The sequence below is a fragment of the Nerophis lumbriciformis genome, linkage group LG12 (genome assembly GCF_033978685.3).
Source record: "Nerophis lumbriciformis linkage group LG12, RoL_Nlum_v2.1, whole genome shotgun sequence".
In the NCBI taxonomy this organism is placed as follows: domain Eukaryota; kingdom Metazoa; phylum Chordata; class Actinopteri; order Syngnathiformes; family Syngnathidae; genus Nerophis; species Nerophis lumbriciformis.
The window spans coordinates 32,118,068-32,131,142 of record NC_084559.2 but is presented as its reverse complement, the minus strand read 5'-3'; the positions used below and the strand labels follow the sequence as shown (position 1 = coordinate 32,131,142).

Genomic DNA, 13,075 nt, shown 5'->3' with positions numbered 1-13,075 from the left:
TCACTTAGCAGGATGTCTACTAATTTATTCCCTGATTTCCATATGAAGGAAGTTGGAGTGAATGCAGCTAAGCTAGTGAAACGTTTCTGATGATTCCACTCACATTCTGGCTCACTGTGAAGAGTGGAATGCCGATACTTGTATTGTTGCAGTTCATTTGGATTTTGAACCTTAATCCTAGCAAGGCATGGTGGATTCCTGCCCTACCTGTTTTGTCTAAGCAATCTGCAGCTCCAGTTCCATGCATGCATACTGCCAATCCCCCCGTAATTTTTTTTTCTTTTTTTCTTTTTACATAAAATGAAGCCACATCACTACAGTATTCCACCCAATTCTACAATTAGGTTCCATTTTAAATGCTGACTACAGAACAGATCAACAATCCTATTTGAATTGAGTCTTCAGTGTTTCCTCGAGTGCTCTTCCAATCCAGTCCTGCTGACTGCAGATTTTACCATATATGGTCAAATCTGCTCCCTGCCTGACAGCCTCCCAGGACCATTTCCTCTCTGCCTCCTATTGGCTGCTCTGTGCAGTGTCAGTCCATATGTGAATTGTGGGACAGGCCTAAATATGTAGAGTGGTTGACATGAGTACATTGGATTGAAATCACGTGCATTCTTATGTGTTTGACATCCCCATTAAAGATAAGTTATAGTTAAATTATTTTGATAATATTGGTGCCTGGTTAGGAAAAGCATATGTAAGAAGTGTAGTTCAAATTATGACAACAAGAGATCGAATCTCAAAATGTTTTCATTGGACTAGTTTAGTCTCTCTTGTAATGCAAACGGTTCAAGTCACTACTCCATTCGCTCTTAATTTTTGTCTTGTCAGTGGGCGGCGGGCGTCCTGTTTGTCATATTAGACCTCACATCATTACTATAGGCTTGTGTAGTTTGATGTGACTGTTGCTATAACGTCAGCTGTTTGTGTCCAATACACAGACTTTAAAAGTGGAATTTTCCGTTTCACCCAACTGGACAGCATTCATTGAAGCACCATGTGTGAATCATACGTTGGACTAGGCAGGAAGTGTGTAGGCCTTTTGTGTCAATGAAAATAATGTCCTGTCCTGCCTGGAGGGAATGATGTCCCTTCATTTTTTTATGCCAGTTGTGCGGGTGCGTGTGTTTGAACCACCTTTTCTTTCTGCAGTCTTAACTGGTTTGTCAGTGGTGTGTGTATGTATCATCTTTTTTCCATAGTCCAACTGATTGCTGTGCAACTAGTTTTCTAAGTGATGGTCAGTCTTATAAAATATGAATTGCCTGTATTATGGTTTTAGATGTATTATTTAGGGATGCACAATATTATCGGCTAGTCGGATAGTGGCAATTATGACATCACATTGATAATTCTGTTACCAAAAAATCAACCGATAAAATGAGCCGATTAATAATAAAAGCTTATTGTCGGTGTGGGTTTTCTTTACCATGTCAGGAGAAACAGTTCACAAGTAGTTTGCAAAACGTGATCTGCAGAAATGATCACGGGTAGGGTTAAAGACGAGCTTCAACACAATAAAATCTGATAAATCACCATAAAATTCACTAATGTGTAGATTTATGGAAGAAATACAAAGCTGCCTATGCTGCTAAACCAAGACCTTGTGTTGATAGCAGCAACTTCTGCAAATGTGAAGCCACAGTACTGATGTGAAAATGTTTAAGTGGCAACAATTTGAAAGAAAAGGCCAAAATAACTTAACTGCAAAATGAGTACCGGTAGTTGTTTCTGATTAACTTTGTGGTTAATTCAGAGGCACAGGTAACTCTTAACTTTTTTGATTTCTTAGTTGAAAAACGGCACTTTATTATTTGAATCCTATATTTTTTATGTTTTACAATTAAATGTTGCCTTTTCTAAGGGGCAGAAAACCATTGCACTATTTTATTATTAAATTACTGTCAGGGAACATTTATTTTACCTTTTTATTTTTCTCAATCAACAAGATGTGACTTGTTTCGATGTTGTTGCTAAGGGTTATGCAGAATCTTATTGGCTTAGTTCTATTAGCCTCTTTTATATTTGTTGTTGAATACATATAGTAGTTTGCTTTTTGTCTCAATTAAATATTTGAAAAGTAAAAATCTCAAATTCCGTTTTTGCTCTACACAATTTTTCAAATTTTTTGCATGGGTCAGATTTTACAGGAAGTGTATTTGTACTCAAATTATTGTTAAGTTAAAAAATAAATTGGTTGACACTATCCTTAAGCGTACAATAGATTCGTAGAATTTTTTGTTACTGTATACATCTTGGGCAAAAGTGTGAACTGTCAAATTATACTCACAAAATCTTGTGTAAATGTATAGACATAAATATACATAAATATTGGTTATCGGTTGTAAAGGTCCGTAAGTTCTCGGTTATCAGCATTGATTCAAATCTCCATCATCATGCATCCCTAATTACATTTACAGCATTGACACCTCTTTCTTTGATTTTTTTTTTAATATCAGGATGTTAGATTTTTAAACTACTCAAAGTTGCAAAATTAAACTGAACAACTGAATTTGTCAGGATTATCGGGATACATGTTGCCCAAGACTTCTTCCAAATTCTTTTTCTTTTGAAAGAGTTGTTCTTTTGGTGTTTTGGGAGGGATCGGTGTGCCTTTTGTTGAGTTTGTTTATACAACAAAGTACCCATCAACCGAGAAACTGCTCCAACTATGCCATCCATCCATCCATTTTCTACCGCTTATTCCCTTTGGGGTCGCGGGGGGCGCTGGAGCCTATCTCAGCTACAATCGGGCGGAATGCGGGGTACACCCTGGACAAGTCGCCACCTCATCGCAGGGCCAACACAGATAGACAGACAACATTCACACACTAGGGCCAATTTAGTGTTGCCAATCAACTTATCCCCAGGTGCATGTCTTTGGAGGTGGGAGGAAGCCGGAGTACCCGGAGGGAACCCACGCAGTCACGGGGAGAACATGCAAACTCCACACAGAAAGATCCCGAGCCCGGGATTGAACCCAAGACTACTACAGGACCTTCGTATTGTGAGGCAGATGCACTAACCCCTCTGCCACCGTGAACCATCAACCGAGAAACTGCTCCAACTATGTCTCAGCCAAAATAGTTTAATCACCTTGTGTTTTCAAATTTGCACTTAAAAGTAATTAATGATTGATGTTCCCTTTGCCTGAGGCCTGTCTACATTTTTGTCTAGGACTGGGCCGATAAAATAATATCAGTATATCACGATAGGCACGTAATCAATATCAATAAAAATTGTCTTCGATGATACGTTTGATATACAGTATGTATATATATATATACACAAAATGATATATATATATATATATATCTTATCTATATCTATTTTTTTGGTCTAAAGAAACCAGAAAAATCATATATATATATATATATATATAAAAAAATAAAATAAAAAAAAAAGGCAGCTAGATAGCCCCAGCCCTCATTTTTTTATTTTCTGTGATTTCCCTTCGTGCGCTGCGACATGACCGGCTGGCTCTGTTGCTTTGGAAACGCTCGAGTCGAAAGCGGTGCGCTTTGCTTTGCAGAACGCAGACTTGCTTACCTACGCCAAACAAGTTATGTTTTCATAAGAGTCTGTTTTTGTGTTTGTTAGCAACATAACTCCGTTATGGATAGATGTCAATGACATTTTTCAGGAAATGTCCAAAAAAAATTCCTCTTATCAACTAGGAACACATAGGGCGGTATATCTCGGTTGGTAGAGCGGCCGTGCCAGCAACTTCAGGGTTGCAGGTTCGATCCCTGCTTCCGCCATCCTAGTCACTGCTGTTGTGTCCTTGGGTAAGACACTTTACCCACCTGCTCCCAGTGCCACCCACACTGGTTTAAAAAAATGTAATTTAGATATTGGGTTTCACAAGCGCTATATAAATATAATTCACTTCTCACTTCACTTCACTTCCTGCTTAAAGCGTTCCATGCCCTTGCCAGCATGCGATGCGCGGAGGATTCTGAGAGATTTAGTTTATTTTCAGATCCGACCAACGCTAAAGCGCCAGAAAAAAACTACACACTAAGTTTTTGTTTGATACCGTCACACGTTAAGGCATTATTGTGAAGACTTTGAAACCGCAATACCGCATTATCTACAATACCCTTACAAGCCTACCCCATATTGGACGTTTACTTTTATTTTATTCATTTACTTTCAAAATATTGACTTATTTCAACTGGCTTCGTCTTATGTCGTGAATTTTTGGTTGTTAAGGGCTGCACAAGAATCTGGTGTATGCACAGAAAGGCTCCAATGATCAATCGAATAAGACAAAATTGTTAGATTGCTTTGTCTGACATTAACCTTGGATGATGTTCAAGAGTTGAAGCTAATGAAGAGTGTTGATCAATGCTTTTCTGCATTGATTTTGATGTAAAAAAAAAAAAAAAAAAAAAATCTGGTCTTTTTTTAAATTATCTAGTTTTGCTGAAACATCTTTCTGCCTGTGGTTACAAGCTGGGAAATATATTGTACTAGGCTAGACTACACTTCCTCCCACAAAAATGTAAAAGTCTGTTACCAATTAAGCAAATTAAAAACATTAACATTTCAACTGCTGAAACTAGCTAAAAATATAATTTTGTGTTATAAAGCATTGGGTATGGAAAACTTTCCAACATTGTCTACGACCATTGATTACTACTTACTGGCCACGATATTGTCTTATCTGTATTAGTTGCTTTTAAATTAAACTTTTAACTGGCAGTCGGAACAAATAGTGATGTCACTTGCGCACATGCCTTTCGTGAGTATTATGCTATCGAATTACTATTCTGGCAGCATTAGACATCCATCCATCCATTTTCTACCGGTTTTCCCCTTTTGGCAAAACCCTGGAATTCCTTATTGTGTATGGTTAGACGTACATGGCATTAACCCCTCAAAGCATGTTGTATTTGACACCCTAGCTGCCCCTCTGCTGTAATTAGTCATGCTCATACCAGGGCTGCCTGGGGCCAAAGTGTGGTATTTGAAAAACGCAGAAGTCTGGCGGAAGTGTCAGTCTGCTCTTCCTGATACAACTGCGTTTTGTTCAGGAGAGAACACACAAAAGCTAATACACATAATAACAGACGAAATAAACACATTAAAAATATGGTTTGACAAAAACAGACTATCTTTAAACCTCAGTAAAACTGAACTAGTGCTATTTGGTAACAGTAGAAGGGAAAGACAAATACAAATTAACAGAGTAGATATTGAAAGGGTAAAAAAAAACAAATTTTTGGGTGTAATAATAGATGATGAAATTAATTGGAAACCTCATGTAAAAATATATATAACATAAAGTAGCAAGAAACACATCAATAATGAATAAAACAAAACATGTTCTGGACCAAAAATAACTTCATATTATTTACTGCTCGCTAGTGTTATTATATCTGAGTTACTGTGTAGAAATATGGGGAAACAACTAAAAATGTGCGCTTCATTCAATAAAGGTGTTACAAAAAAAGATCAATTAGAATAATACATAATGTTGGATATAGAGAACATACAAACGCTTTATTTATTGACTCTCAAATATTGAAATTCAACGATTTGGTGCATTTACAAACAGCTAAAATTATGTACAAAGCAAACTATAACTTGCAAACCAAGAATGACAACAATTCTTCTCAACAAAAGAGGAGAAATGTAACCTTAGAGGAAAATCTAATTAAAACATTTGTATGCTCCTGCAACCCTTCAGACCTTCAGTATATCAGTATGTGGGATTAAATTATGGAATGGATTAACCATATAAATCAAACAAAGCACCAATATAATTCAGTTCAAACTACAAATGTTCACAAAGTACACAAAAGAACAATAATGATGTATATCTCGAACCTCTTTTTTTTTTTTTTTTTTTTAGATGAAGATTATTTATGTATTTAATATTTATTTACTTACTATGGTATATTATTTATTTATTCACTGTTCAGATACAGAGAACAAGGAAATGGGATAAAATTGCTATGGTATGAAAAGAGGTTGGATTAAATAAGGTCAGCTTTTGCTTACTCCTTTTCGGACGTGCTGTAATGAAACAACTGGAAATACGTGAAGCATTACATTGTATCGTATGCATGTTCGAAATAAACTGAAACTGAGCTGAACTGAACTGAAACTGAACTTAAACTCAATTGAACTAACCTGCTTGGGTTTATTAGAAGATGGTCCTCAAGCATTGACGAGTGATAAATGTAGGATTTGTGTAAAGTGACAAGCAGGTTAATGTCTATGCGCAACTTTGATTTTGACATGTCTTCCCAGAAATACATCATGTGATTATCTATGTAAATAATGAATGACTCCTTGCATTCTTCTCATCAATAATGGTAGTGTGATGCAATATGGGCTTAGGGCTCGCATAACCGGTTGAAGTTTGCTTTGTTCACTCTCTCACCTTCAGGGCAGATTCCATGGAGAGGTTTAGACAAGATCTTTTGATTTTCCTACTTCACACAGAGCTCAGTCTTGCATACTCTGAACTTTGATCACTGCAGTTGGAGTTGTAATATGTGTCACAGCCCAACTTTTTCTGTGAGGAGATGCATGGTTACAGAGTTATTGTCATATCTACAGTTCATTACAGTTCATGATGTAACAAATGTCTAGACATTGTGGGATTAAAAAAGCAGCACCTCAGTATCCTGCTTATGAAAAGTGCTGTGCTAGGGATTGTACTTACTATGGCTTTCACACTTATTTGCACTTATGTAGAAATGACACAGAGGAGCAGTGGGAATACCCTAATCATTTGCGCAGGTCATTAAACAGACTACACCCCCATGTACAAAGTCCATGTGCATGTACAAAGTCCATTTGCAGTCGACCTGGTGTGGTGAAGTCTGTAATTTCCCGTGCAATTTATAGCAAGAAAATGACAATACTCATTAGGGGTGCAACGATTACCGGTATTAATGATAAACCTCGGTAAAAGTCCCGATGGTTAGTATTACCATTTCTAATTACAAGGTAGTACTAATAATCACCAGTTAATTTAAAGGGGAACTGCACATTTTTTTGGGAATTTTGCCTATTTTTGACAATCCTTATCAGAGACAAAGACCAAATGTTTTTGATTTTTTGCATTCTAACTTGCAAAAATGGGAATGTTCTAGGTAGCTAGCAATGCAGCTAATGGGAGCAATCATTTCTATCTCTAAAGCACTTTATAAATACGTTCAAAAACTGTCACCAATACTTTGTTTACGTTCCATAACTTGTATAATAACCAAACTGTAGTGACATTGTTATTGTAAAAGCAAACACTGAGGAACTCTTTTTCTATCGTAGTCAGACATCGCCGTGCTTTGGTATTAGCCGTAAAAGCTAACTACGGCGAGGGATAAGCTAGCTTCTACTTCAGCACGTAACGCATGAGTTTGTAATGCACAACACTGCGATTGGACACCAATCTGTACGGACTGAAAAACATGAACAATCATATTACAATATCTGTAAAGTATTAGCCCACATTTCATGTTTTGTTTGTGCACAGCTAGCCAGCCAGTGTGTGTACTGCAGTTGTAATAACACAAATGTTGTGCTGCGTGTATCATGATCAATATTAAGTGTGACTCACTCGATGGACAGTTGCCTCTTTGGTCCAGCTTGCCGGGGACATTTTTTCTGGTTTATTTGGGGTTAGTACGCCATTTATGTCAAAATAGCTTGTCTCTAAATTCCACATTTGCTGCTTCGAGTCGCTTTCACCTCACACAATCGGCTTCCGTCTGCTCCAACGTTTCACCCTCCCCTTTGTGCTCGCTTCTAGAAGCAGTAGTTCATCCTCCGTTCATTCATGCTCAAAAAAACAAGGTTGTCAATCCTCATTTTCACCAAAAATAGTCGTCTTCTTTGTTTCATACCAAGTCTGCCATTACCAGAACACAAACAACCGTTTTGTATCCGGAAGTATGAACACACATTGTCGGACGTGCGCTGCTATAGAAATAGAAATCAATGCGCGGAAGAAGTCAGTCTGATTATACTGTTCAAAATACGGCAAATGTTGAACATATTACATTTTGTTATGAATGTGTCTGTTACTACATTATATATATATGCACTTGCAGTGTGTATACAAAACGTTGGAGGGTTTTGCAGTTGTCTTTGGGGGTTTGACTCCCATTAGCCGCATCTTCCAAGCTTTTTTTTTTATCATTAAAATCCTAAAAAAAGGCGTGTGTATTCTTGTCTCTCATAATGATTGTGAATGATAGGCAAAAAAAAAAAGTGCAGTTCCAATTTAGATGCAAGCATAAATTACAAGATACATTAAAGGGGCCCAATGATAATTTTGATCTGCATTTATAACATGTCCTTGTTCTCTATAGTATGTATTGGATATACTTTGGTGTAAATATTGCTCCACAGTCACTTTTATAACCTGTTTTTTTGAGTCCCTTTGCAAAAAGTTTGATTCTGGAGGTGTTCCCAGATTGCAAATGAAACCACGCCCCACCCTTTCCAAAAGTATGATCAATCTTTTGAAAATGTACACTGTTTCAATATATATCGTGATGGCGTTGCCACAGTTTTTTTTAGTTTTTTTTTCGGACATGGCCCAAAATAATAGACATCATAGATTCACCCGGTCACAACATTAAGTTGTTTGTGTGCCATGTTGTTATAGAGCACCGCAAATGTTGCCCAGATTGCAAAGATTTGACTAAAATAAGAATACAACCTGACGTTTCCTTTAACTTGGACACACACATCTTATACCTTAGGCCAGAGAAAAAGATTGGGGGAAAATACTTTTTTTGTTTTAGTATGTTTTTTGTTTGAGGAAAAACATGACACAAACCTTCCTAATTGTTAGAAAGCCCACTGTTTAATATGTTTGGGTGTATGCTTCACTGATGAGAGTATTTGGTGAACATCGTTTTGTCCTACTAATTTCGGCGGTTCTTGAACTCACCATAGTGTGGACTGTGATGCAACAGTTTGTTCACATGTAAAATCTTCCACTCCTTCTTTGTCATGTGTTGCCTTCATTATAAGACTTATATACAGCTTTTCATTTTTTGCGGCTCCAGACAGATTCGTTTTTTGTATTTTTGGTCCAATATGGCCCTTTCAATGTTTTGGGTTGCTGACCCCTGCCTTAGGCCATTCTAAACCAGTAATTTCCAGGACTTATCTCACCCTCTGAGCACCCTCCGTTTTAGTAATATTTTCCAATGTTGTAAAAATTGTAGAATAAATGTTACATTTCAACATTTCTTTCAAAGAAAATTTGCATCATCTGCGACAGAGACAGTCAGTTTGAGAGTAGGCTAATATAGACACGTACATCATGTGTTTCCTTTATTGTAACACAGATGTAAGACTTAAGATTTTTTGCAACACCAGACAGATTTTGTGTTTTAATTATTTTGGGTCAAATATGGCTCCTTCAACATTTTGGGTTGCCGACCCCTGCCCTAGTCCTTCCTGTTCTTTGCCTCAATGATGGTTACTCATACTAAAATTTCTGTTTGAACTCGACTCCTACCTCTGAGCATGTTGGAACAAGTTTGTCTTTAAGTAGAGAGACACAATGTGTTTCCATTTGATGAAAATTCTTTGTCCGTCACTGGGTTATGTAAAGTGTGTATTTTTAGAAGACAGATGTGGAGAGTGAGACTTAAGCATCATTTTGCATCCTTTGACTATTTGAAGACGCTGCGAATACATTTTCTTAAGCCAGTGGTTGTCGATTATTTTTTTGTCATGCCCCCCTTTGGTCCAAACCCACTATTTTAAAGGTACTGCCTTAAGCAGTGTGTGTGGTTCAACAGTGGGGAAGATCTAATCTCTGTTTGCCCCCTGTGCAGCTGTTGTAAAGCCTTCAAATCCTTTTTGGCTTCAAATATATGCACAATTGCAAGAGATGTGTTGTAAGACTTAAGGGGCAGCTGCTGTGGCTTCAGGGTTTGGAGCAGGTTATCCAATAATCTTCAGGTGGATGCTGTGATCCCAAGCTTGCTGGTTCTACACACCTAGGCCTAAGTGGATCCGACCTGAAAGTATCTTTGGCTGGACCGCTACGAGATGCAGTATTGTAGAACAATGTGAATATTTGTTTATTACAGTTATTTGGTAGTTTTTGGTCAAAGCTATAGACATATGCAATTGGTCAGGTTGTACAAACAACTTTTCTCTTGTTTAACAGAGGATGATTTTTGATAATTTATAATTTTCTTTACAGCTTCCACAGGTGGAGAGCATTTTTGGAGTATGCTTTATTCACATGTATATTTGTGATTTTACTCAGTTTTTTTCAAAATAAACTTACTCATCTACCATGGATAAACCAAAAGTCGGCTTCTGGCCTCATCGCTCCTTTTTGTTTTTCTTTACAGACGGGGCGTATCGACAAAGCCTATCCCACAGTGTGCGGTCACACTGGCCCAGTGTTGGACATTGACTGGTGCCCCCACAATGATCATGTCATCGCAAGTGGCTCTGAGGACTGCTCAGTGATGGTAACACTTCCTTCACCGTTTACTTGAACCTATCAAACATGTGTATTTTGCATGTTTACATTTTTTTTATAATTGTACTTTTTGAAATTATAGAATATTTTAAAAAAAAAGATGCATATACCTATGTGCGTGTGTATTTATATCAATAAAAAAAACTGACATTTTTAACTTGTGTATATATCATAAATAAAAATTGTTTTGAGTAAGAATATAAACCAAAAAATGCAACTTTCTGAAATTTAAATTAATACATGCAAGACAAAATACATTAATGCCATTTTAGAACTGTCTATTACCGTACTTTATTTAATATATGTAAATAATCGATATTTGGACCTTTTTGTCTTTCACTTCCGAATAGTCTACATTTTAATCGTGATTAATCTGAGAATCGATCATTTTCCTCACCTCTTGTCAAAAACATATCACTGGGTCGCAAACATTTTGTCAGAAGATGCTACAAACTGATAGTTTAGTTTCGCGACTAAGAGGCTAAACTAACAAAAGACAACACGGGTTTAATCCGGCCCGCAAGATAAATTCGGGAAGTGTAAAAGTGAGCTTCATTTTTAAATGAAAGAAACTGCCTTTCTCAATGTGTCCACTGAATGTGGCAGTACCAATTCTGTTAGTAGGTACACAGTAAAGCGAAATGTGGCTCCACCCCCTCAACACAACCTAAAACCTGCTTTAAACACACTGTGCTTTGGCACTCTCATTTCCACAAAATGTCTCTGTCAATGAAAAACGTGGACGCAGTGTTCCAAGAAAAATTATCATCCTCTTATTTATTCATGGAAGTATCGGGAAACCACATATCTGTGTGAGTAACTTTTCTCTGTAATGAGCATCAATAATACAAGTTAGGCTCAACTTCTCAAGGCTCACGCACAAGCACTTAAATAACATCCTGAAATTGTCTGCCACATATGATGTGACACCTGAAATTGATGCACTTGTGAAAGCTAAAATATACCAGATTTCAGAGGAAAATAAACAATTGGTAACCCCACTTAGAATGCTGCATGAGACACTGCACCTTGATATAGTTCTGTGAAAATTGTATTCTGTGGAAATGTAAAGAAGGTGAACAGTGCGATTTAATTTACTGCAATACTGTCAGTCTTAAGTTCATACACTTTGCTTGTTGGAATTGTTCATGCATTGCACAGCTTTTATTTTTTTATGAATACACAACGATGCATACAGACAGGGAGTAACTTAACCCTCTTGAATAGGTTCTACTTCAGTTTGTTGAGTTGGCACAGGGTTAATACGTAAAAATAACAAATTAGATATTTGATACCTAGAAGAGTTTGTATTTATTTTGTTTAATTCCAGATATGCTGTGATTTACTTTAATGGCTTTGTAGATTCACTAAGACACAGTCTAAGTTCTTCATGGGGGTTTTGCAACTGCACCAATTATTTCCTTAGAATTTTTCAATAAACTTGAAGTTTTGTGTCAAGAGCATTATTTGTGATATGTACATTTTCTTAATGTGCTTGTTCTATTTTGGGCCAAATTGAAACAAGGAAAACAATCTTAAGTTGTCGTAGTTGTATTTTTAAGTCATTATGCCATGATTTTAATTACCAGTCCAGCCCACGTGGGAATAGATTTTCTTCCATGCGACCCCTGAGCTAAAATGAGTTTGACACCCCTGCCCTCGTGTATGGCGAAATGACTGTTTTAATGATGGTGAGATGAAGCATCCGAAAGTAGCAACACTTTCCAGTCTGTTCACATAACATGGTAGCATTGTCATTTCTTTAAGTACTCCTCAAAGCTGCATAATAGTTTTTTACTGTAGCTCTTTAAATATCAATGCTGTGCCACCTTAATTTCTCCCAGGGAATTAATAAATGTTATCTCTACGCACATTAAACATTGTAGATATTACTGCCTGAGCTCTGTAGCCACTAGGGGTGTAACGGTACGTGTATTTGTACTTAACCGTTTCGGTACGGGGTTCCGGTTCGGTTCGGAGGTGTACCGAACGAGTTTCCACACAGACATATTAAGTAGCGTAACGCACGTTGTATAAACAATGCACACCGAGGCACAACACACGGCATGCTAGCAGCTAACGCGCTACGATAGACTGACCATAAGTCCTCTTTTAACCGGACATGTACTCTTTTGCGGAGCTGTCAGGGCGGAGTTTCTTAAATGCCTCAAATGTCCGGCATTTTGAGTTAGGGTTGCGTGTATTTTCACGTTCAGGGTTAAGAAGGGGTTAAAAACAAAACAAATTGTGCGCGCAGCAGCATTCATGAGGGAGGGGCAGAGACAGAGAGAGAGAGTTATGATAAATGCGCATGTGTCCACGCTCTGCTTTTTATCCATAGATTTATCAGATTTATTATCTATAGCAGGGGTGTCAAAAGTGTGCCCCGGAGGCCATTTGCGGCCCACAGCACATTCTAAAAATACTATTAAAATAAACAAAAACATAACAAAAGGGAAATAAAAAAGCTTAAAGGTTAAATGTAATTTAGAAAAAGTTGCAATGTTGACTAATAAAAGAAAGCTGTTTATTTTTTCTTTCAAACTCTTTCATTGCTCAAAACATAATATTGAAACAAAGTCAATGTTATTA

At 37.2% G+C, this 13,075-nt stretch overlaps 1 protein-coding gene across 2 annotated transcripts in view; it reads left to right on the top strand.

Annotated features, from left to right (window-relative positions):
- Nucleotides 1–13,075, top strand: part of LOC133623241 (coronin-1C-A-like) — a 61,888-nt gene that overhangs the window by 36,219 nt on the left and 12,594 nt on the right. For both annotated transcript variants that reach the window (XM_061986364.2, XM_061986365.2), the window contains one exon: nucleotides 10,350–10,472. In XM_061986364.2, the coding sequence (XP_061842348.1) occupies nucleotides 10,350–10,472 (123 nt within the window). The remainder of the gene's footprint in view (nucleotides 1–10,349; nucleotides 10,473–13,075) is intronic.